This window comes from Neofelis nebulosa, chromosome 16, assembly GCF_028018385.1.
Source record: "Neofelis nebulosa isolate mNeoNeb1 chromosome 16, mNeoNeb1.pri, whole genome shotgun sequence".
In the NCBI taxonomy this organism is placed as follows: domain Eukaryota; kingdom Metazoa; phylum Chordata; class Mammalia; order Carnivora; family Felidae; genus Neofelis; species Neofelis nebulosa.
Genome location: NC_080797.1, coordinates 56,379,333 through 56,405,146, shown reverse-complemented (window position 1 = coordinate 56,405,146; position 25,814 = coordinate 56,379,333). Strand labels below are relative to the sequence as shown.

The 25,814-nt window shown below is 48.1% G+C and overlaps 2 protein-coding genes across 12 annotated transcripts in view; both read right to left on the bottom strand.

Moving 5' to 3' along the window:
- The window catches only part of RFFL (ring finger and FYVE like domain containing E3 ubiquitin protein ligase), a 66,477-nt gene extending 63,838 nt beyond the window's left edge, over positions 1-2,639 (bottom strand). For 3 of the 10 annotated variants that reach the window (XM_058704285.1, XM_058704286.1, XM_058704288.1), the window contains exon 1: positions 2,420-2,637. The gene's annotated coding sequence lies outside the window, so the exon portion shown is untranslated. Of the gene's footprint in view, positions 1-2,419 lie in introns of all 10 variants that reach the window. The other 7 variants (XM_058704291.1, XM_058704294.1, XM_058704296.1 and 4 more) reach the window with 5 other exon arrangements.
- A 6,617-nt stretch (positions 2,640-9,256) lies between these two features.
- On the bottom strand, positions 9,257-25,691 carry RAD51D (RAD51 paralog D). 2 transcript variants are annotated; one of them, XM_058704300.1, is made up of 10 exons: positions 25,354-25,691; positions 24,990-25,051; positions 24,644-24,774; positions 16,721-16,802; positions 16,356-16,490; positions 15,765-15,860; positions 12,293-12,383; positions 12,101-12,171; positions 9,714-9,878; positions 9,257-9,568 (listed from the first exon to the last, which is right to left on the bottom strand). In XM_058704300.1, the coding sequence occupies exons 1-10, from the start codon at positions 25,433-25,435 to the stop codon at positions 9,485-9,487; spliced, it is 999 nt and encodes a 332-aa protein (XP_058560283.1). In that variant the 5' UTR covers positions 25,436-25,691; the 3' UTR covers positions 9,257-9,484. The 2 variants fall into 2 exon arrangements, with proteins under 2 accessions (XP_058560283.1, XP_058560284.1); XM_058704301.1 differs by having other exon boundaries at positions 24,656-24,774; positions 25,354-25,687.
- Between the last annotated feature and the right edge of the window lie 123 nt (positions 25,692-25,814).

Genomic DNA, 25,814 nt, shown 5'->3' with positions numbered 1-25,814 from the left:
TCGGTTGAGCGACCAACTCTTGATTTCAGCTCAGGTCATGATCTTGAGGTTCGTGGGTTCAGGCCACGTGTGGAGCTGAGTGGATATTGTGGAGCCTGCGTGAGATTCTCTCCCTCCCACCCTCCCTCTCTCTCTCTCTCTCTCTCCCCCTCCCCCTGCTCGTGGGTGCAGCACTCTCTCTCAAAATAAATATTTTTTTAAGTCTCTAGTCTACCATTAAAGCAATAGCAGCATTAAAGATTCTATTATAAGACATCAAGGTGGAATTTGTCCCCCTAACACTCTTTAGGTGTCTATAGGTGTTTCCAGAAAGTTCTAGGGACAATACTCTTACAGATGGGTGTGGCTATAATAAACATGACAGTGAACATGTGTTTAGGGAAGAAATTGTGCCCTTTTTTGTTACTGTTGCTGTTTTGTCTTTTCTAAATGCTGGTAATTGAAAATGCTTTTTCCACTGCTATATTAAGAGGCCTTAAAGATGCATTATTAGATAGTGCTAAGCAGTTAGTTATGTCAACCCCTTGGCCATGAGAAAGATTAAAAACAAATTAATTTCTGGGGCACCTGGGTGGCTCAGTCGGTTAAGCGACCGACTTCGGCTCAGGTCATGATCTCACAGTTGGTGAGTTTGAGCCCCGCGTCGGGCTCTGTGTTAACAGCTCAGAGCCTGGAGCCTACTTCAGATTCTGTGTCCCCCCTCCCCTGCTCACACTCTGTCTCTCTGTCTCTCAATAATAAATAAAAACATTAAAAAATTTTTAAAAAAACAAATTAATTTCTAATCTGAGAACAGCTCTTGTTTTGTGCGTATTTTAGCAAATGGTTAAATTAAGTCAATTTAGAGAATTTAAAACCCTTGATCCCAATGTAAACAGTCAGAGTAACAGCTCTCTACCTCTACCTGACCAATTTGAAAGTTTTTAGTGGGCTTATCTTCATAATTAGGTATAGACATTAAAGTGTGTGGGTGTCTCCTAGATTACATGGAAATTTCCTTCAAGCACAATCAAGTTATTATTTAGCCTTGCCACATCAAGTTGTTATACACAACTTCCAAACTTAAGAAAAATAACACCTCTAAATCAACTGTACTTTATGAACTGTACTCTGAAGTCCAAAATTATTAGGAAATATGCCATAATGCTTCAGAAATACTTGCCATCACCCACTTCCTTGAATGTGAAAAAGAACACAAAAAACGATAAAGAAGTTATTCAAACCTGAAATCCCCTGAACAGAGAGAGCAACCCTGCATCTCCCAACCCTGGAACTCTGTATAGGAACTCGGCCCAGCACCTGTCCCCTGCCTACTCCCACTCCTAAAAAAAATGGCTCAATAAATAGGACACCTTTGGTCACATTGCAGTAACTTGAATTGTCACTAAGAAAATCACAAGGCTCCCCAGACAGCTGTAGCAACAGGAGTGACGGGAAATCTTCCCGGTCCTCCAAACCACCTGTAAAAGGGGATGAATAAGGAACTCGCTGCTTTCTAGAAGGCCACATGCACCTGTGGATGTCTGTAATTAGGTCACCGTGGCCTTTAGCCAAGGTGCAAAGTGACAGTAGTGGGTAAAGCCCTATTTCCAAGCTAACCGTAATTCCTCCCTGCGGTAGACTGGGAGGAGCTTGATACACCCTTCCTTGATTACACAAGCAGTTTTTTCCCACTAGAATAAATGACAGGCCAACAAAAAGGAGAAAATATGCTGTTGTTTGTATCTTCTACCGGCCCGAAATCAGTCTCTGAGCAGATGCCTGCCATGCTCTGACTCCCCTGGTCTAGCCATACTTCCCTACGCCTGGGCAAATGTCTCAGGGGCTGCCGGCTGCAGAGAGGCCCCACTTCCCTCTCCGTCTTGGCCACTGACGACCTCACACACCACCTCACACGAACAGAGGACAAATCCCTAAAGCGGGAGGGGGTGGGGGGAGCACTTTCCCAAACTTCTCCACTAAGCCTCCAAACTCCAGCCGCCTCCTTCCGAGAGGCCCGAAAGGCTCCTCCGCTAGGAAGCAGGGACAAGCCAGCTCCTTTAAGGGGACACCAGGCCGCCGCGTCCCTGACTCAGTTTCCTCTGCCGTAAGGCGGCATCTTTCCCCCCACAAACCAATTGAACCTGCCGGTATGTAAGGCGTTTGGGGATATTTGAAAAGACCCGTCTCCTGTTACTGCCCCCACAGGTGAAATGCTTTCTTTGGAGGGACTTTTACTGGGACAGGTGCGAGCTGCCCCGGATGCGGAGACTTCCAGCGAGGCAGTGAGAGTCCCAGGCCGCGCCCCGCACGGAGGAGGCGCTTCCAGACCACAGCGCGGCGAGAGCCGAGGCCGAGCAGCGCCCCCACCCCGGCCTCCCCCAGGACCCCACCCAGGCCGGGCGCCCCGCGGATCCCAGCGCCGCCGCCGCCTCCTCACCTGCCGCGGCCGCCCGCCCGGTCCGCACCTGGGAGGGGAGGGGAGGGGAGGAGCCGGATCCGGGCCGCGGACGCCTCAGGCAGGGGGGCTTCAGACTCCGCCGCGGCGGCGTCTCCGGGGCTGAGGGGCACCGGGGGGCGGTCGCGACATCCTCACGGGCGGCCCCAGGAAGTTGGCCCCCCCACCCATCCCCAGCCGCCCGGCCCGGCCGCTCCCGCCCCTCGCGCGGCCCCGCCCCCGGCGCGGTCCCGCCCCCTCTCGGGAGCGCGCCTCCGCTCCCGCAGCGCCCGAGCCACCATAGAGAGGGGCGAGGCACGCGGCGGGCTAGAGCGCAGCCTCCGAGCGCGCCCCCTGGCGGAGCTGAGGCCGCCGGAGGCGGGGCTGGCCAAGTCTGAACCTGAGTCCCGCGGATGCCTGCATTCGCCCCTATCTGGGCATCCCTCTGCTCCTCGTTGCCTTGGTCACCAGACTGTGCGACGAGCTGGAGTCCAGGTCTGAGGCTCAGCTAGATGGTGGTCCAGCCTGGTGACCTTGAACGAGTCCCTTAACATCTTTGAACTGGTTTCGTTGTAAGAGGTTGTGAGTCGCCTCTCCTATCTCATTGTTCCTCACAACAAATGCTATAAGCAGGTAATGGTTCCTAATGGAGGCAACCCGGGCCCATCAGGGTTCATTAGTTTAGTCAAGGTTCTGTAGCTGGAAAGCTATTAGAAGCCAGATCTGTAAGACATCAAAACCCATGCTTGTCCCACTCACTCGCTGCCACCTCCCTTTTCTAGGATTTCCCAGTCTAAACCCCCAGGGTTAGTTTTACCCTAAGAGGGTGAGGAAACTGCTCAGAGGAAGGCCTTAGTAAAAGGAAAATGACCCTGTGCTTGGGAGCCCACCCTGGCTATTCATCTGCTGTGTACCTTTCAGCAGGTACTAACACCTCCGAACTCCAGCTTCCTCATTCTTGAAAGAATTGGAATGGTTTAGGAGGTAGGTTGGTATGAGGATTACGGAGCACTACGGAGAAGTGCTTAGCAAACTATAAAGCACATGGGTTGCATGGGGGATCGTTAGCCAGTGTAGACTAGGAAAATGCCTTAGGAAAATAATATACATTCTCATCATTCTTCTGACCAAGTCTAGTGATACTTTCTCCTATTTTTAGGTTCCTATCAAAACCTCCCACAGTTGTGAACAGTTTGTATTTGAAAATAAGGAGCATCACAAGGAAGTGATGTAAAAATGCTATCATTTATATACGTAGACTCTCACAAGTATGATTCCAATCTTCACAACCCAGCAAACTGAGTCCTGTCATTCCCATGTTATTAACGAGGATCTGAAGATTAATTCACCCAAAGCCACACAGGTAGAAAAAGGCTAAGTTGAAATTTTAAACCAGGTGTTTCCATCCCCAGGAACTCATGAAAAGACTAGCCTTCTAGAGGCCTCCTACCCCTAAATTAAATGTGCTCATCTTTTTCCTACCTGACTATATTCGTAACTTTCCTTGATGGAATTCTGTCCTCTCTGCTTCACTCCAGGGCTTTAATTCCCCCAGTGAAGGCATTTATTGTCTCTTATTTTCCCCTCTCAGGACATTGTTCATCTTCATTCTAAAATGGATTTGTGACCTGTGATTAAGGCCCAGTATTCTCCACCTGATCTCTCCTTCTCTCAGTGTTAATTATAGTCATAGAAAGTTAATAGGTTCAGAGCAAGGATAGGGTGAGGCCCAGAGATGTTTTTGTAAGCTCAGTTTACAGGCCGAATGCTCAGTTCCAAAGGGAAGTGCGCTCAATCCATGGGTTAGAGCCTAGATTCATAACATCCTATGGAGGTCATTTTTTTCCCAGGGCCCTCTGGTCCATATTATAGCTAAATCATTGGAATGCTGCTAAATAATGTGCAGATCTCTGAAGCAAGGAGGTCTCAGAGCTGCATTTACCCACACTCTTCATTTCTCCACCTTTAGCATTATCACCATCACTATTTTTCATCTTTATCGTGTCCTTCTGCAGAGGCACTCAATAATGTACCCATTGTGCAAGTAATCTAAAATCCTTTTCAGCAAGCAATAGTATTTAGTAGTAATAAAACACTAATTTGTCTACCAAGTGACATATTTATAGGAGCAGTTTACTTTGACATATTTTTATTATTTCTACTCATTTGCTAAGTACTTTCCAATACATATTTATGAAGCACATGCCTTTCCCAAAACAGTAGTGAAAAAATAAATCATATCATTTCTTTTATTAGTAGCAGCATGGTTTGTAAGTTCTAGTGCCCTGATTTTGTTACTTCTGGCAAGAGCCGAAAGAATTAATGGTGATTGAGCACCTACTAGGTGCCAGACCCTCTATGGAAGGCATTTTGCATAGATTATCTGTTAAATTCCCCTGAGACAATGTAATTTTACCAATAAGGAAAATATAATTCCCCCGCAACATAGATTTTACCAGTGAGACAGACACCTTACCTTGCCTGAGTAATTTGGCCAGAAAGAGCCCCGCAGCATTTTGAACCTGGATCTTTTCCTTATCCAAAACCCCAAATCATCATTCTACTTCATCAGCCCCCTCTTAACTTCTCTGAACCTAGTAAATTATGTAAAATACAAAGTATTCCTTTCTGAAAGAGGCCATGTAGATTACCCCAGAATGGAACAGAGATAAGACACAAGATGTTAACCCCAATTTTTCTATAGTAGGTAACTGTCTAAGGGAATTATTCCCTAAGAAATCAGTGGTAGGGTATTTTCCAAAGGGAAGGGCCAGTACAAGAGTTCTACTCATTGCTGGGGACAGGCCTGGTTACGTAGCTTGCAGGGCACAGTGCAAAATATGGGATGCTTGTTCCAAAAGTATCAAGAATTTCAGGATGGCAACAGTAGAATATAAGCACAGGGCTCTGTGCAACTGCACTGGTCATACTTCCTTGAAGCTGGCCTTGCTCGGACAGAAGGAAGCTGTCACTAATTATCTCCCAGGCATCAGAAGCCTCATAATAATAATATGAGGTTAAGTCCCATTATAGGCCTGGAAAAGTCTTCAGTGCTTTACGTAAACCATATGAACCTAAAGCAATTATAAGCAGCAGGTCTTATTTTCCCCATTTCACAGATGAAACTGAGGCTTAAGGAGTCTAAGTGATGCAGCCTCTTGTAAATTCCCTAGGGGAAATTGGAAAGAGCTAATAAAGTAGATCTCTGATCCAGCTTTTTATGGTGAACTAAGCTGAAAAGAGCTCAGGATGTGTAGCCTTGGCTGCTCTCTGGGCAAAATATGAAAAATAATCTTTTTTGTTTGTTTGTTTGTTTGTTTGTTTTAGGATTTTATATTTAAGTAATCTCTACACCCAACATGGGGCTCAAACTCACAACCCCTAGATTAAGAGCTACATGCCCTTCCGACTGAGCCAGTGAGGCACTCCAACAAAGAGTTTTATCAAAACGTTTACATATTCACAGCTGAAGGCAGCATGAGGATGGACAGAAGAGTTTAGAATGAGACAGACCCGAGCTTGGATTCTGTTGCTATCACTTATTAGCCTTATGTCCTTAGCCTTGCTGGGCTCCTATTGTCTGTACAATGGAAATGATTCCCCATGCTAGAAGGGTGTCTGTTCTAAGATCTAAATGAGATGTGTACAAAGGGCCTAAGCACATGAGAGCCTTGAAAAACTTGCCTTCTGGACTTGGGGCTGCCCACCGGATGTCTAATTCCTCCATGCAACTCCCTCCTTTCTAGTAGTGCCCCCATTTCCCAGAAGGCCACAGCATGTGCTTAAAAGAAGCCTGACCCCAGCCCTAAGGCTATTTTCTTGTTGGTCTGAGCCAATCACAGACCTATTTCCCTTGCCATGATTTAGGTGTGGGCTATAAGAAAGCAATTCTGTGCTAAGGTATGAGGTAAATCTGCTCTGGCCGGAAGTTGAATTTTCCTGGTTCTTAAAAGGACCCAAGGCCCGGGTTCCTGCCTGTATATACTGTCATGTCTGGATTGATGCTCAGAATGGCCACATCCAGAATTTAATGAGGAAAATGAGCTTGAAGACAAAACCAACACAAAAGGAAGGCAGAGTGGAGAAATGAAAGAGGCCTTATACCCCTTCACACTGAGCCACTGAACAAGCCAAACTCGGACTCCTTGTAACTGGAGATAATGTCCTTATTGTTTAAGCCTCTTTAGGCCAGGTTTTGTTACTTGCAGTGGAGAGCAGCCTCAAGGAGACCTGGACCTTTTTTTGCCTGAGAGTCTCTGGGGGCTCAGGTGCCTGACTTAAAGTCATCAAGTGCCAGCCTGGAGTAGGGACTCAACATTAATTTTTTTCTAATATCAAACCCAGGACATACAAGAATCCTCCGTAGAAAGGTATATAAAAAGCTACTCTGGGGAATCAATGACTATCTAGATCTAGAGAAAAACATCCCTGCGTTCCTCATTTGCCATCTTTAAAATGCACTAGAGCCCACCCATTCATATAGTTAACCATTACTGAGCTCCCAGACCGCAGAGAGAACAAATGGAAAATTGACATGGGGGCTCTTAAAATGGATCTTGAGCTCGTGGGCAGACAAGTGAACAGAAAGAGAGGCAGAGAGGGGTTATGATGTCTATCTAGACAATACTTGCTGCATAAAAAAGGGAGGATGTCAGGGTGAGTGTGCACCTGACACAGCAGACACATAAGCAAAGGGAGCAAAAGGCACTTGGGCAGAAGAGCCAGCCTGGCCCGAGGCCTGCTAGGCCAACGCACCGTGCAGCCTGCCCAGAATGGAGTGTGCAGTGGCAGCACGCAGGGTGAGGTGAAGCCCTGGTCTGAGAGCAAGATCCAGGGAGGAAGCAAGCTTGGGGGTTGGGGGGACAGGATCCTGCAGGAATGTCACAAGGTGGTCTGGAGCAGCAGTGAATGGGGCAGCTTCCCGTGGCCAGTGAGGCCACCTGGGTGATGGCTGTGGCACCCTGAGTTGCAGTGAATTGTCCAGGGGAAGAGAAGTATGCAGATGGGAAACTAAAGGTAACAAGGAGACCCAAAGGTCTCTGGGGTCCTGGGTGCCCGCTCCTGTTCTGTCATGGGACCATCACTCCTCCTCTTTGGGCCTCAGTTTCCCTCTCTGGTTGGTCGTGACTATCTGGACTCCTGAGTTCCATAAAAAAAAGAACCCTTGAGTGATTGGGGAGACCGCTGTGCAGAAATTACCTCTGTGGGCTCAAAGTGCCCAAATGTCAGGAGCGGCAGGGATTTGCAACTCCTAGTTTAACATATTTTTCCCTGCTATGGTTGCAGAAATGCGCCAGCCCCTCATGGTGTGAAGATACTGAACATTAATTTTTCTCAGGGTCCTCTCTGCAAGCAGCAGTGCCGGGCTCCCCCTCATCTTAGGCTCACTAACCCTGTCTTCGTTCAGGCAGATACCCCGGAGCCAGCATGCTGCTCGTTCCCGGTCCTCCATGCTTCCTGCTTCTGCCTCGGCTACGTTCATCATCTTAATGTCCTAGCTTCCCCCTGTAACTCTGACCCCCCTTTTCCTGCAGCCAAGACACAACTAATTAATTACATGATAGGCTCTCTAACCAAGAAAGGCGACCTTCCTTTAAAAAATGTAGTCAGTAAACAATTCTGATCATTTCTCTACTTTGCCTTTTATTATTCTTTCCCTGGTGTCCTCCTCACCACCCCCTGTCACCCCCCCCCCCCCCCCAGCCACGGCTACAGCCCTCAGATGGATGGCCACAGTGCCAATAACAGACAGGGGGGTTATTTCATACACTAGGGCACCAGGCTGTGGTACAGCTGGCAGGAAGAGAAGGGTAATTATATTGCATCTCGGAGCCACTGGCAATGAATTTCTGCATAAAGGACTAGATTTGCCATGTATTATTTACACCAGCATCAATTTTCCCAGCTGGCTCTATTTACTGTGCAAATTCTCCTCTGTCTGTTTATGGGCAAGGCCATGGTTCAGCACCTTTGGCTACTCTATACTGTAGAGGGGCCCTGCAAGGCACCGTGCATAATAAACAAGTAGCTGGATTCACTGTGGTCACATCCTCCCTTCCTGTTAGATTATATCCCTGGGACTGCAGGGAGTTCACAATCTCACCTAGTCATGGTGATGCATGCAGGTGTGTGAAACCAAATCAGCAAGAGGGAAAAAAGGAATAACCGTTCTTTGGAACCTCACTAGGGGAAACTGAAAAACAACCTTCTGGGGGGAAATTAGGTGGCTTTGGGGCTCAGGGAATTTCGTCTTTGTATTTTTCAGAACATGACATAGATAAAGGTTTTGCATTTACAAGGGCACTTCCACCTAGTACCTCAGAGACAAAGCTAGGGGAGCTCCATCTTACGGATGGAAAAACAGAGGCCAAAAACCCCCAAACAAAAACAAACAAAACAGAGAGAAGCGGGGGCAAGCTGGAGGCTTCATGGCTCAGTCACTGTGTAAGGATGGAGTGCAGGCACAACGATGACACACAGGGTTCTGCTCAGTTACTAGCATGCCTCTTCAGAAATGCCCTAAGCCAGAGTGAACTCAGCTCCCACTGGAAACATACATGATAGAAACAAGGAAGAGGGGCGCCTGGGTGGCGCAGTCGGTTAAGCGTCCGACTTCAGCCAGGTCACGATCTCGCGGTCCGTGAGTTCGAGCCCCGCGTCGGGCTCTGGGCTGATGGCTCGGAGCCTGGAGCCTGTTTCCGATTCTGTGTCTCCCTCTCTCTCTGCCCCTCCCCCGTTCATGCTCTGTCTCTCTCTGTCCCAAAAAAATAAATAAAAAACGTTGAAAAAAAAAAAAATTTAAAAAAAAAAAAAAAAAAAAAAAAAAAAGAAACAAGGAAGAAAACTTGGCACTGGCATGGATTTCTGGGTCCTTCCACCACAGCACCTCTCTTGCCTGTAGCTCTGTTTCCACAGAAAGAGAAGCTGAAGAAACAGAGATGCCTCTTCTGTCCAGCCCAAGAGCTTCGAGTGGAATCCCAAGCGCTGGGTGGCAGTGAACAGCAGGTGTTACTGTGCACAGAGTTGGGGGGCCCATGATGGCCCTCCCTTTCCCAATCAGTAGAACAGTCACATCTGATCTCCCTGTGACGTGGGGCTCTGCTCTGGAGTCCCCCAGGTTCCAATGTCTACCATCTCCTGGAAACCTGTTGGCTGGGAGAAGACAGGAGGGAAGGGTAAGTTTTTGAGTGAAGCAGCCCAAGCCGGTGGCCACTTTGGTTGCAGGGTCTCAGCATCCAAGACGTCTCTATAAGACATCTGGGCCCAGATTCCTGGCTTTCCCCTGGGGCTGGCTCACCAGACGGGGAGATTTGGTCAGATAGGCCCTGCGCCAACTGCCTGACGTCCCTGCCCCTTCCTCAATGTCCAGGAGAATCCGGGTGCTGGGTACAAAGCTCCAGGAGCGTCCAAGGGCAGGTTTGAGCTTCCCACTGTCCCTGTCTCGGGTCATGTGATTGGTCACCTGGGGAAGAAAGCATCAAAGACTTAATGCAAGTGTAGAGGACATCAGTTCCTACTGCTTCATTCTACAAGTGGGAAAACTGAGGCCTCGCACAGAGAAATGACTTCCCCAAGGCTTCATAAGTTAGTAACAGCAGGTCTTGCGTTAAGAACCGTGGGTCCTCACTTGTGCTCAACTCTTTCCATTAAATCACAATGCCTCAGGCTGGACTTGGACAGAAGGTGATGGGGCATGTGTCTGGGAAAAGCAGTGTTGTCTGCACTTTGCTGAAGGGAAGCCAGCGGTGGGCTTCCCCGACCCAGCAGACAGGCATCCCGAGACCACATCCACCCAGGCTTTTGTGTCAGGGAGTGCCTCTGTGTGTGGGGAGGTTGGGGGAGCTTTGAAAGGGAGGTCATAATCTGGTCAGTCCGTTCTACTCTGCCCAGGATAGTCATAGGTAGGCGACCTGAGCCTCACGGCATCCTCTTAATAAGATTCTCCCCACCAGACCCCAACCAGTGGCAGGGGCTGTGGTTTATTCGTCACCGAGTCCCCACTGCCTGAGCCAGAGGCACAAGCAGGTGATCACGTGCATTCTAAAGTCAGGAGAGGGAGGCCCTGGGACTCAAGAACACTGCTGGTGGGTGTAGAAATGAGAATACCTCCCTGGAAATTAGTTGGCAATACTGTATCTACACATTTAAAAATGCATGCACCCTCGGGGTGCCTGGGTGGTTCGGTTGGTTAAGCGTCTGACTTCAGCTCAGGTCATGGTCTCATGGCCCCGTCGGGCTCCCCGTCGTGCTCTGTGTTGACAGCACAGATCTTGGAGCCTACTTCAGACTGTGTCTACCTCTCTCTGCCCCTCCCCTGCTTGTGTGTGCTCCTTTTCTCTCAAAAATAAGTAAATAAACATTAAAAAAAAAAAAAAAAAAGAAAAAGAAAATGCATGCAACCCTGACTCAGGGAATATACTTCCAGGAGTTCGAGGAAATAATATGAAATGTGCAAAGAGATTTAGGTATCAGCATGTTGTTCACTGGTGTCTTCCTTAAAATAAGAGGAAAACCAGGAATGACCTACAGGCCCCAAGATCATTATGGTATACGATCTGGGCTGGCAAACTAATAACCAAATGTGGCCCAAAATTGTTATTGAAAATCAAATGTGACTGGAACATAGCCATGCCCTTTTGCTTAAGTATTGTCTATGGCTGCTCTCATGCTATCTAGGCAGAGTTGAGTGGTTGTGATGCAAACCATATGGCCATAAAGCCTCAACTATTTACTGTCTGGCCCTCTACAGAAAACTTTGCTGACCCCTGTAACCTAGGTATTAGATAAAATATATAACTGCTAAAAATGGCATTCTTAAAACATCTAAAGACATGGGAAATGGAATGAGTTTTTTTTTAAAAATTTTATTTATTATGAGAGAGAGAGAGAGGCAGAGAGAGGGAGGGAGGGAGAAAGAGAAGCCCAAGCAAGCTCCACACTGTCAGCACACAGCCCAAAATGGGGCTCGATCCCACAAACTGTGCGATCATGACCTAAGCTAAAATCAAGAGTCAGACGCTTAACCAACTGAGCCACCCAGGTGCCCTCAGTTTTTTTTTTAAACAAGGTTACAGTTTGGTTGGAAAGCTGGTTAAACGTATAGGTATATATGCAGAGAAAAAAGATCCTATGGAGATATACAAAAATATTAATATGATTTCTGTGGATGTGGCGCTTTATTGCAAATTTGATTCCTATATTTAACTATTTTGCCCTATGAGAAGCATGCAGACTTAAAAGGCAAAACTATTGAGATAGAAACCAGATTGGTGGTTGTCTGGGGCTGGGTGACCTTTTTGGGGTGACCAAAATAGTCCAGATCTTGATTGTGCCAGGGTAACAAGACTGGATACATTAGTATCTGTTAGCCAAACTTTAAATGAGAAGAGAGTTACTCTGTGTGAATTATACCCCAATAAACCTGTCTTAAAGTAAAAAGAAAAACAAGACTGTCCTTGACCCCTTGGCTATTTATGTCCAATCCCGTCAAAATCCAGGGCTCGATGACCGAGGGAAGTTGGGCCAGGACCTTTTCCTAAAGGGCCGCTTTCGGGTTTCAGAGGCTGCCATTTAAGGGAAGTAAACAGCCTAGAAACTGAATTAGAAATTGAATTCATGTGCTCCCTTGGCAAAGCCCTGGGATCAGACACAAAAGCAGCAAGCTGGCCAAGCCCAGTTCCTCACCATTACCGCCACACCAACGTCCCGGGCCAGGGTCTTCAGCTCTCGAGCCAGCTGCATCATCAAGGCCAAACCTGGAAGAGAAGCAAAGGGCGAGGGCAGCAGGGCACCCGGGACTAGGCTGGATGGGGACTGGATTTCAGAGCTGGGAGGCAAGGTCATGTCCCGGACTGTGGGCTCTGCCACACCTCTTACCTTCCCTCTGCTGACCTCCCAGAAGTGGGGAGACCACAGCAGTGACCGAGTCCACAACCACCACCTTCACAGTCGCTGAGGCACTGCTCACCTGGGGAGAAGCAGGTGCCATGAACCAGTTAGTCTCTAGGGGGTGTCCATTACAGGACAAGATTGCTCCTCTATCCGGAACTGGTAAGAAGTAAGTTCCCCAACCCCAAATATTAGCTGTGCAGGTTTCACGGACTTTCAGTCCCCCACCCCACCTCCTATGTAGGTATGAGAGATTTTACTGAAGACTTGGGTGGAGAGAGAGGTTTTAAATCAAAGGACATCACAGATATCCCAAAATATATTTGCGAAATCCCTGTTCCAAGTTCTATAGCCCTAGCCATGAATTTTCTTTTTCTTTTTTTAGGATTTTATTTTATTTTATCTTATTTTTTAGAGAGCACATACACACACGTGCGAGGGGGATAAGCAGAGGAGGGAAGAGAGAGAATCTTTCTTTTTTTTAATGTTTATTTCTTTTGAGATAAAGCATGAGAACAGGGGAGAGGCAGAGAGAGAGAGGGACAGACAGAATCCCAAGCAGGCTCCCAGCTGTCAGCACGGAGCCCCACACAGGGTTTGATCTCACAAACTGTGAGATCATGACCTAAGCCAAAATCAAGAGTAGGGTGTTAACTGCCTGAGCCACCCAGGTACCCCGAGAGAATCTCAAGCAAGTTCCATGCTCATGTGGAGCCCAACTCAGGACTCGATCCCACGACCCTGGGATCACAAGCCGAGACGGAATCAAGAGCTGAACGCTCAATCGACTGACCCACCCAGGCACCCCTTAAGATTTTATTATATTTTTTAAGTGTATTTACTTATTTTGAGAGAGAGAGAAAGAGCGCATGAGCAGGGGAGGGGCAGAGAGAGAGGAGAGAGAAAATCCCAAGCAGGCTCAGCATTGTCAGTGCAGACCCTGATGTGGGGCTCAGTCCTGCGAACTGTGAGATCACGACCTGAGCCGAAACCAGGAGTCAGATGCTTAACCGACTGAGCCACCCAGGCACTCCTTAAGATTTTATTTTTAAGTAATCTCTATACCCAACGTGTGGCTCGAACTCACAACCTTGAGATCAAGAGTTACATGCTCTACTGACTGACCCAGCCAGGTGCTCCAGTCCTGAATTTTCTTAGCAGCCATCTTTCTCCTGATGGCCAGCCCTCCACCATCTTTTCAGGTCCCTCTTCCCCCTCTCCTTCCTACTCCCCAAATTCCTAACTCCCTGTGCTGAAGGGTTAGCCTTCTCTTTACTTCACTCTTTCCAGATCATCATGCCTCTAGGGCCTCATCTTCCACATCTGAAGTGGTTCTAAATCTAGACTATATAGACAGCCATCTGTTAAAACCATAAACTTTTGTCTTTACACAAGCATTAGCATCTTGGACCTAACTTCCCTTACTCCTTATATACAAGTCATTTGCTGATTCTGTTTCTACAGCTTTCTTTCTCACTTCATGCCGACCAGATCTTGGATATTCAGCATTATCTGGCCTGTCTTTTGCATGTCTTCGTTCATCTTCCAGTTTCTGACTCTCGGCCATCAGCTTGTCTAAGAGAAGACGGCAGAAGAGAAGCTAAAGCTGAAATCAGCTTAACTCTTCCTCACTCTGGGAGAGCAGGTTGAAATCTCTGGCTAAAATGGGGACAGCCAGCCTTTCACTGCTGGCAACTATGGAGTTATCAGGTCATCCATGGCAGACAGAACCTAAAGCAGCCCTTGACCCCCACCTCCAGGTGTACAAGCTCTCATATAATCCCCTCCCCCCAACTACAGGTGAGTCTTATGGCTTGCTTCTGACTAATACGGTGTCAAAGGTGTTGGAATGTTACTCTCTTGTCTAGGCTACGTTATATGGCAAAGGTAATGAGACATCACTCCCAAGATTACATTATGTTATATGAGACTGTGTGTTGCTCTCATTCTTGTGCTGTCTTGACGAAGCAAGTGGTCATGCTGCGAACTGCTATGGAAAGGGCCACATGGCAGACAACAGGGGGCAGTGTGCCAGCAAGAAACTGGACCCCACTAGGAAATGAATTCTGACAACAACCTGAGTGAACTTATAAGTGGATTCTCCCCCAGTTGAGCCTCCAGATAAGAACACAGCCCAGCTGCTATCTTGATTACAGACTACTGAGATCCTAAGCAGAGGCCCCAGCTAACTGTGCCAGACTCCTGACCCATAGAAATTGTGAGGTAGTAAACATGTGTTGTTTTAAGTCATTAAATTTATGTAATTTGTTATACAATAATAGGATATATACTATCATAACGGTCTTCCAGTAAAAAAATACAGTCATTTGACTTGGGAGTTGAGAGATTTGGGTTATTCGCTTAGTTCTTATCCTTATTATGTGGTGACTATAAATAACTTACTAAACTTCTCTGGCCCTCACTCTCATCTCTAGAAATAGAGGGTTGGATTAGATCAAGGTTACTTGACTTCATGTCTCAACACACATGGGTCATAATCAGCGATGGCTCCTATGGCAAGTATCTGTTCAGTACATTCTAAAGTTTGTAAAAATGATTTACTTTACATGCACATGTTATGCTTTGGGATCAGAGTTTAACATGAATTGAGCTATTCTTTTTTTTCTTTTTTTAATGAATTGAGCTATTCTAAGATGTCTTTCTAAATCTAGTAGCTCATAAATCAGTGCACCAAATCCTAAGTACCTAGGCAAGTATAGTGCAGTACCAACCCAAATGCCATTCTAAACTCCTCTTCCTTGTTAACAGGATTCTGAAGGTTTTCAGGTACTGGGCAGAAATCTCCTGACATCATGGAAAGTGGGCCCAACTCCTAGTCTGAGATACACATAAAACTCTGTTTTGCCCAACTAGATGTAAAGCAAAGTCTACTAGTGGCTTCTGAAGACAGATTTTTCTTTCCTGATCAAAGGAGAGAAGTGCAGAAAAGGGGCCATCTATTACTGCCCTGAACACTGGGGTTGATGTGTAAAGACATAAGGCTTAGAGCTATAGCAGCCACTTTGCAATCATGAGGGGAAAGAGCAAGAGAATCAGACACACCAACCTAGAGCCCTGATACTGTGGACCAGCCAACCTCCAGACTCATGTGAGATAATTAAATGTCCTCAAGGTTCATGTGTCTGTCAGGCAGACTCTATCACTTGCAGCTGAAAGTAATCCTAGCTGATCCTGTGGGGGAATGAATGCAGAAATGAGTATGACAGGATCCTTGCACTCAAGGGTCTTACTGTTCAGCGGGAAAGACGGGCATGTAAACAATGAGGTACTCAGGAATGGATTTAGCACTCAGGAGTCCCATCCTGGAAGTGGCATGCACAGCTGGAGTCACCAGATTGCACATCTGCATTTCCAAACAGTCTGTCGTAGGGCACCTGCCCACATACAGATTGCCCCGGCAAGTTGGGTAAAGCAGGAAGGGACAGAACAGCAGGCTCACCTGCTGGGACATAGCGCCTCGGAGGTCCTGCAATACGTCCAACATCTGGAAGATGTCAAATGCACGAACCACCTGGATCCTCTGGAGAGCTCCTGCCTAAAGAGGTGGGAAAGAGAAGGAGGGGCTTTCAATAAGAAGGAGCAGGGGATCAAGCAAGTTAAAGAGGGATTTTAAACCTGAGCAGACGCATCTAGACATAAGGACTCAAGTCCAAGATGGCAGATGGGCTTTGTCTACTGGGCCAGTTCTCACACTGGTGGTTGCCGGGTGCTGACCTACAAAGCCAAGTCAGAGTGCAGTCAGGGAAGTACGACTGGCAGGTCTGGTTAGGAACGTCTGCTGAGAGCAAGCAATGGGATGCTGGGTGTTTGCCAGCCATGACTTAGGGTGCGCAAGGGGTTGGATTACCTGGGAGATCAGTGCGGTAGCATCCCAGCTAGGATAATGTCATAACAGGGGAAGCTTGAAGAGTACAGGAAGTATTAATAGAAATGACTATTAATCCAAATGACCATAATTCTTGCAGTATAAGGGATACTTGGGTCTTTCTGTGTCAGAACCTCAAAGGAACTCAACCCTCCTACCCTTTACCTGCTCCTCCTCATCTGGGGTTCTAGCCTGAAGCAGCTGGAGGAGGCGGGAGGCTGTCAGTCCTCCATTGGAATCAACGTATACAACATTCTGCTGCAAGCCATAGGCCACATTTGCAGCCACACAAAGACATACCTGAAAAGACAAGGCATTGGGAGAACTTGAGCCCCCAAAATGAGAACTCCCCACCAAATCCTGTCCAAATCCCAGTGACACGATCGAGCCAAGTTCAAGCCCCACTCCTCATCACCCATCCTCTCTCTTCCAAGTTCTGAGTCACAAGCACATTGGCAGAAACTCCCTCAGGGATACGGAGCTATGCACCCACCTCCCCCTGTCCTCCTGGCTGCTGGCCGCACATGTACCTGGGTTTTGCCACTACCTGGGCCTCCTACAATTTCAGTCACTTCTCCAGTGTAGAGACCAGCATCAAGCAGTTTGTCCAGGCTGATGAAAGAAGAGGAGGAAGGAAGAGAATCAACCCAGGGGACTGGAGGGAACAGAGGGGAGTAGGAACCAAGAAGAAAAGGAAGACATTCCTTCCCAGCACTGGTTCTGCCCAGATGATCTGAACATCTCTGGGGAAAGAGGGCACAGCTACAAGATCCTGCTTGGGGCCCTCCTCATCTGTTCACTCTCAGCCTAAAGATCACTCCCCACAGAGGTCTCCGCCGCCCCATCAAAAGGTCCTCCTTCCTGATCTGAATCTCAGTCCCTTGTGGGTTTCCTTTAAACTCTGAAATAATTATAGATTCATTAGGAAGTTGCACAAAAAAAAAATCGTACAGGGGTGTTGCATGTACCCTTCGCCTCACTGTCCCTAACGGCAGCCCCCTGCACTGTAAGATACACTGTACCACAGTACAACATCGCCAGGCGACCCTAGTGCAATCTGCAGAGCTTATCCAGATATCCCCAGTGTTATGTGTGTGCGCGTACAGTTCTATGGAATCGTATCACACGTGGTTTATGCAACCACCACAATCAAGATACAGAATGTTTCCATCACTATAAGGCTCCCTTTATAGCCACCCTTTTATAGCCACACCCCTCCATTCAACCCCTACTCCCCTAACCCCTGGAAACCACCAATCTGTTCTTTATCTCTATCATGTTGTTTCAAGAATGTTATGGACATAGAATCACACTGTATGCAGCCATTGTGGCTGGTTTCTTTTGCTCAGCATCATTCCCTTGAGATCCATCCAAGTTGTTGTATCCATAGCTGTTTCTTTTCATTGCTGAGAAGGAGCCCATGGTAAGGATGTAACAAGTGTGTTTAACCACCCACCCATTGAAGTCTGTTCTAGCTGTTTCCACTTTGGGGCAATTATGAATCAAACTGCTATGAACATTTGTGTACAGGTTTTTGTGTAAACCTGTTTTTATTTCTCTGGAATAAATGTGTAAGAATAGAACTCCTAGGGGGTGCTTGGCTGACTCAGTAGAGCATGCAACTCTTGATCTTGGGGTTGTAAGTTCGAGCCCCACGTTGGGTATAAAGATTACTTAAAAATAAAATGTAAAAAAAAAAAAAAAAGAATACAACTTCTGGGTTGTGTGGTAAGCATATATTAATTTTATAAGAAACTATTAAACGATTTTCCAGAGTGGCTATGCCATTTTACTATCCCACTAAGAATGTATGAGTAATCCAGTCTCTCTATATCCTTACCAGCATTTGGTATTTATCACTGCTTTTTAAATGTTTGTTTATTTTTGAGAGAGACAGAGCATGAACAGGGGAGGGACAGAGAGACAGGGAGACACCGAATCCAAAGCAGGCTCCAGGCTCTGAGCTGCCAGCACAGAGCCCGATGCAGGGCTCAAACCCACTAACCGTGAGACCATGACCTGAGCCGAAGTTGGGACACTTAACTGACTGAGCCACCCAGGTGCTGCTATCACTACTTTTTATGGTAGCCATTCTGGTAGGTGTGCAGTAATATCTCACTGTGGTTTTGTTTTGTTGTTTATTTTTTTAATGCTTATTTATTTATTTTGAGAGAAGAGAGAGAGAGAGAGAGAGGGAGGGAGGAAGGGAGGGAGGGAGGGAGGGAGAGGGATCATGAGTGGGGGAGGGGCAGACAGAAAGGGAGACAGAACCCCAAGCAGGCTCCGTACTGTCAGTTCAGAGCCCAGCACAGGGCTTGGACTCACGAATTGTGAGATCATGACCTGAGCCGAAATCAAGAGCCAAACGCTTAACTGATTGAGCCACCCAGGTGCCCCTCATTGTGGTTTTAATTTGCATTTCCTTAATAACTAACAATGTTTGACATCTTTTCATGTGATTACTTGCCACCTGTATGTCCTCCTTGGTGAAATATCTGTTCATGTCTTTTGCCATTTGCTAACTGGATTGTTTCACCATTGAGTTTTGTTTTTTTAAGTTTATTTATTTATTTTGGGAGAGAGAAAACTTGTGTGCACACGTGGGAGAGGGGCACAGAGAGACAGAGACAGAGAGAGAGAGAGAGACAGACAGACAGACAGACAGAAAGAGAGACAGAGAGAAAATCCCAAGCAGGCTCTGTGCAGAGACTGAAGTGGGGCTCGACATGGGGCTTGAACTCATGAACCGTGAGAGATCATGACCTGAGCTGAAATCAAGAGTCAGATGCTCAACTGATTGAGATACTCAGGTGCCCCTCACCATTGAGTTTTAAGAATTCTTTATATATTCTAGATACAAGTCCTTTGTTGAATATGTGGCTTGCAAATACTGTGCCCAGTCTATAGCTTGTCTTTTTGTCCTCTTTTGCAGGGCAGAAGTTTTAAATTTTGACTAGTTTTTATTTTTATTTTTTTTATTAAAAATTTTATCTTTTTTTAATTGATCACACGTTTGGTGTCACATCCAAGAACCATTTGCCTAGCCCTAGTTCCAGAGATTTTCTATATTTTGTTCTAAAACCTTGACAGTCTTAGGGCACCTGGCTGGCTCAGTCGGAGGGTGCAACTCTTGATCTAGGGGTTGTGAGTTTGAGTCCCACGTAGAGTGCGGAGATTACTTTAAATAACATCTTGAAAAATAAAAATACAGATAAAAGCTTGACAGTTGTACATTTAAGTCCATGACCCATTTTCAATTTTTGTGTGAGATGAGGGGTTTAGGGATACTTATTACCCCATGATGCCCACCAGCTCCAGCACCAATGTTGAAAGATTATATCCTTCCTCCACTGAAGTGTTTTTGGACCTTTGTCAACTATCAGTTGGCCATATCTGTGAGTGTACTGCTAGGTTCTCTACGCCACTCCACTGATCTGTGTCTTTTGCGTGGCCAATACCACACCAGTCTTGATTACTGCTTTATAGTAAGCCTTAGCATGTGGCAGACTGATTCCTCCAACTTTATCCTTTTTTAAAATTGTTTTAGTGATCCTACATCATTAGCTTTTCTGTTTAATTGTTAGAATAAGCCTTATCTCTACCATCAAAAAAAATCCGAGGGGACTTTGGTAAGAACTGCATGAAGTTTTTAGGGCAGTTTGTGGAGAATTGCCGTGTTTACTCTGCTAATCCACAAATATAGTGGGTCTCTCTATTTATTTGGGTCATCTTTCATTTCTTTCATCAGCAAGTTTGAATTGTCAGCATACAGCTCCCATACCTGCTTTGTTAGATTTAGACCCAAGTATTTCATTTTCTTTGGGGCAACTGTAAATGGTATTATGTTTTAATTTTCCAATTCCACATGTTCATTTTCAGTATACAGAAATGCAATTGATTTTTATGTGCTGATCTTGTATCCTGAGGCCTTGCTGAATTCACTCAGTTCTAGGAGCTGGTAATTATTTTCTATGTGCTTGTTTTTGTCTGTCTTCCCCATTTGGCCCAGAGCACCCACCGGCAAGGACTAGGCTCCGACATTGGCATAGTGCCAGAAACACAGGAGCTGCACAATGAATGTTCCCAGAGAAACAAGTGATAGAAAAGTACCAATTAGTTCCTATATTGCCAAAACCCTGGCTGCAGAAGCCTTGGGATAAACTCAAGACACAGCCAATTCCTAATCCACATCCTGTCCTTGAACCACGATGAAACAGGTTTCCACTCCCTGCCCGACCTGTGGGCTGAAGCTTCTCTATCTACACCACAGCCCATACTAATGGCTCCATGTCCTGACCTCATGCATCCCTTTCCCAGCCCTGCAAACCCCTTCCCAGGCCCCAGTACTCTGCAAAGGTTCTGGAAGACCTCCCCTGACCCTCCTGTGTACACCAAGCATCACCTCAGTAAATACCCCATCTATTTCGATTCCAAGGACTCCATGATTATAGGCACACGTCCCTGCCAGTCAAAACGCTCTTATCACCACTCCAGTAGCCTGTGGCTTCTCCCGCTGGGACCAGACAATCCCTAGCTCCATCATGGCAGCGATTCTCCTGGTATGGTCCTCAAACCAGCAGCAACAGGGTCACCGGGAACTGGTGTGTAATGCAAATTCTCAGGCCCCGCCCCACATCCGCTGCATCAGAAACTGGAGACTGTATCTGATTTCAACAAGGCCTCTAGGTGATCTGGATGCGTGCGCATGTTTGAAAACCACTAGGCTAGACTAGTGATTCTCAATCCTGCCTGCATATTAAAGTCTCCAGAGGAGTTTTGAAAAAGAGGCCTCTGTCAGCAGTTCCCAGACTTGTCCGCACAGTGGAATCAACTGGGAACTTCAAAAACGACTGATGCCTGGGGCTCAGTTGGTTGAGCATCTGACTTCAGCTCGGGTCATGATCTCGCAGTTTAGGAGTTCGAGCCTCAAGTCGGGCTCTGTGCTGACAGCGCGGAGCCTGGAGCCTGCTTCCTATTCTATGTCTCCCTCTCCCTCTCCCCCTCCCCCGCTCGTGCTCTGTGTCTCTCTCTCAAAAATAAATAGACATTAAAAAACAAAAAGTGTTAAAAAGAAAAAAAACAAAACCTACTGATGCCTGTGTCCCATCCTCAGAGAATGTGATTTAATTGGCCTGCAGGAGGCATGGGCTTTGGAATGTTTAAAGATTCCCCAAGTGATTCTAATGCCCAGACATGTGTGGGACCCACTGACCTAGAGTAATTAAGTCAGAATTTTTCTTAACCTCCCATTTGATTCTAACATGTAGCCTGGCCTAACCACTGGTACTGACTCTCCAGACAAGAATCAACCTCATTCTTGGCCAGGAGGACCACGCTGCATAAGGAATTCTCAAATCCCCCTCTCCGCTGACTTCTTAGCTGTGTTCCTGTGTTTTCATTTCATGCCTCCTACTGCCCACAGGACTCTCCTACCGAGCACTTCTAACTCGGGGCATGTGACGTCAGAGAGAGACACCTCGCCCCGCCTGCCTGGTGCAGCAGAAGCACACCCTGCTCTTACGACTTGCTTTGAATCCGAGTGATTTCTGGGAGTTAGCCTCCCCCTTTCCCTTGGGATTGGCTTTTAGTCTTTTCTTTTCCGGCCGTTCATTCCAACATGACCTAAGTACCTCACCATTTCCTGAAGGTCTTACTCTAAAACTAGGGAGATACAGAGACACAGAGAGACCTAGCTCCAGCCTTGGAGATACAGAGATAAGAGAGACCAGCCTTCAGGGAATCACCTGTCTCCCCCAGTCAATACAGCTTCTTACAAGGTCCACTTCACTCTCTATCGTCCTTGTAAAGACTGACATTGCACATCAGGCTCTGAGATGGCCTACAACAAAGAAACTCATTTAATTTGGGTTAATGAAGCATTTCCTCAGCGTGACAACAGAACTCCCCACCTCCCTTTTAAAAGTTACATTCAGGGGCGCCTGGGTGGCGCAGTCGGTTAAGCGTCCGACTTCAGCCAGGTCACGATCTCGCGGTCCCTGAGTTCGAGCCCCGCGTCAGGCTCTGGGCTGATGGCTCGGAGCCTGGAGCCTGTTTCCGATTCTGTGTCTCCCTCTCTCTCTGCCTCTCCCCCGTTCATGCTCTGTCTCTCTGTCCCAAAAATAAATAAAAAATGTTGAAAAAAATTTAAAAAAAATAAAAAATAAATAAATAAATAAAAGTTACATTCATCTGTTAACTGTCCAGAGAACGTTGTGAGGAGGGCAGAAACCCAGCATATCATCTGATTCCTCACAGCTACATCCCACCAGGTAGCAAGGCCTGTTGCTCATCTTTTCAATGCGTCTCCTGCTGTCACCTGCTCTCGATGGGACTCACGCACTCCACCGCTACTATCTCGGTCTTGGCCTCTCTCCTGCGAGCCTCCCTAGTCCGGTCCACCCTGCACACCTCTGCCTCCGTGCCCCCAGCTCACTTTCACATCACGGCCTCCCTCCTGGAGGCAGGCAACAGGACAGAGCCGTCCGAGTCAGAAGTGTGACAGGTACGGCCTCAAGGGCCTGGTCTGCCACTTATTAGTTGTGCGAACTTGCCCACGTCACTTAACCGGAGTTCCGGTCTCTTCATCTAGCCAATGGTTGTTTTACCTGTGATGTGTCCATTGGTGGTCGTGGAGAACAAAGGAAATAATGTACTGTGGAGTGCTAGCATGGTGCCGGGTTCTTGGTAGGCACTCAGAGAAGGCCCATACGTTTCTCAATGCCCACAGCCTGCCTCCGCCTCAGAACTTTCCAGAACCACTCTGATTTCCTTTTCTTTTAAAAAAAATTTTTTTTTTTACATTTATTTATTTTTGATATAGAGAGACAGAGCACAAGTGGGGAAGAGGCAGAGAGAGAAGGAGACACAGAATCCGAAGCAGGCTCCGGGCTCCGAGCTGTCAACACAGAGCCCGACGCGGGGCTTGAACTCACAGACGGCGAGATCATGACCTGAGCCGAAGTCAGACGCTTAACCGACTGAGCCACCCAGGTGCCCCTCTGATTTCCTTTACAACACCCCACTGCAGCCACAGTCCTGGCCATTTATGACTTGACTTCTCCCTAAACGCTTCCTCTGCCCATGTTGCTTTTCTAAGCTCTCTAAGCCCAAAGGCCAGGTCTGCTTCCGGTGAATCACTCCCTCCTTATGCTGCCTCCACACATGCGTACACCTCTCTTCTGTTCACCTGCTCTCCTATCTACCCACTACACCACACATTCATTAAGTGCAGGAGCCGTGCCATACTGGGACACCTATAATCCGCATGTATCTGGCACCTAGTAGGCATGCAGTCGGTGCTTGAGGGATAAGAGACTTGGACCGCCAACCAGGAGGAACAAGCACCATGCTGTATGAATCTTGCCAAGAGAACGTGTTAGGGAAACAGCAAGGGCCAAACCAATCCAGAGACCTTTCTGGTGGCAGAGTTCCTCATCAAATTCTGCACGAACAGGCCAGGAAAGAGGTCAGACTCCCTTGGCCAGAAACTGGCTGTGGTCTTCCAACTCTTTCCCTTCCAAGACCACACAGCAGAATATAACTACTCCTCCACGGAAGCTCCCTTGGCCCCTCTTGCTGCAGGGTATGGGGCACACACCCGGCTCCGATCAAGGATCTCAGGGCTTTTCCCACCACTCCACGCCCCTCAATCTCTAGGGCTAAACTCAAGCTTGCTTAATCATCACTAACTCACAAGGTTACTGAAGAGATTACATAACCTAATGTCAGTGGCTGGCACGCAGGAGGCACTCAATGAGTGTCAGTCTTGCCATGTTCTCTCGACCTATCCTTTTTGTTTTATTCATCTTTGAGAGAGCACAAGTGAGAGAGGGGGCAGAGAGAGAGGGGGACAGAGGATCTGAAGCAGGCTCTGCACTTACAGCAGAAATCCTGATGTGGGGCTTGAACTCACAGATAGTGAGATCATGACCTGAGCCGAAGTCAGACACTCAACCGACTGAGCTACTCATGTGCTCCTTGCCCTGTCCTTCAGTGAAATGGGAAGCAGGGCCAGAGAAGAACTGCTTTGATCTGCTGAATAATAATGAAATACTGACATTTTGTGTGATAGGATAGTGGTTCTCAACCAGAAGCAATTGTGCCCCCACAGGGGTCATTTGGCAACATCTGGAGACATTTTTGATTGTCACAACATGGGGAGAAGGGAGGTACCACTGTTATCTATTGAATAGAGTCCAGAGATGCTGCCCCAAATCCTATAATGCACAGGACAGACACCCTCCCACCCCCTGCCCCGGGGCAAATAATTACAAATCCCAAAATGTTAGAAGTGCGAAGTCAAGAAACCCTGTCATAAGGTAAGACAACTCAGAAGTCCTGGCCATCTGCCCATGCTGCCCTCATCACAGCTTGAAAAACCCTGCTCTCTCTAGATTCAAGAGTGAAAGGCGGTACTGGAGGCAGCGCGGTCCTCCAGCCTCTCACCTTCTTACCCAAGTACAAACCTTCCGATGCCAGTGGACAGGATGGCTGTGGAGGTCTTTAGTTCCTCGTACAGATCAGCGCCATTGAAGGGGAAAGCTGAGAACTGAGCCAGCAGCACCCTTCTCAGGGCAACCAGGGCCTACGAAAGGGGCGGGGGCAACTCAAGATGGGGCCTGGATCGCTTCAACCCAAAGCAGCCCGGAGCACACAGCAACGACCCGCCAAGGGAGGGGGCATCCCAGGGTCTCATACGCTGCTGCCATCCCAGTTATCAATCTCTGGGAGCCCTTTGTTCCTTTGACTCAGGGTTGAGCATTTAGAGACACCCAAGTTTGTAGCGTGGAGATAGCTCACCTTGTAAGACAAGCCACACTTCTGGGCTACATCCTCCAGGTCTGCAGAAACCAGGTCCACCACTGAAAACAAAGCACACGTGGTTGATTGGCAGGAAGGGAGGCGCCGGGCTTCCCACACGTGGCTTTTCCTCTTCTGTAAAGCGAGGTGCCGGTTCTACCCCGGGGAAGGCAGTCCCAGGCGGCCTACGTGACAGCACAGAGCCGTAGGGGTTCTGCCCTCCCCAGGGGCTCGGTTGGCCCCACTCCCGCCTTTCCGAGGCTCTGCAGAGCGGTGCGGGGCAGAGCACGGGGGTGCGGGGAGGACCCCTCCCGGGTACGCCTAGTCGGCGCTGTGCCCAGCTGGGTGGTGCGCACGCGGTCACCTGTCTTGATCCCGCGGCTCCTCAGAAGCTGGACCGTGTCCTGGGTGAGGCCCGGACACAGCCCGGCCCTGAGAACGCCCATGTTCCCTGGGGGTCGGTCCGGGTAACGCCAGGCTCGGGGCTGGTCGTCCCGCGGGCCTCCGCGGGGCCCTCTCCCTTCACCCGGCGGCACCCTGCTCGAGAAGGGGCGCAAGGCGGCAGCGCGGAGGGGGCGCGCCCCGCCGGGTCTCCGCGCCTCAGCCCAGCTGCTCGCGCCAAGCCGCGCTTCCGCCTTCCAGGCGCCAGGACCTGGCCTTGCAGCGCCATCTGCTGGCCGCGCGGCGACAGGGCGGTTGGGGCGGGAGCCGGCCCCCAGTCCCCAGTCCCCCACCCCACGACGCTCCACCCCCGCGCTCCCCGGCGCCCGCCGCGCGCTGCCGACTGGACCCGCTCTCCGCCCGCCACGCCCCGCGTCCGCACTC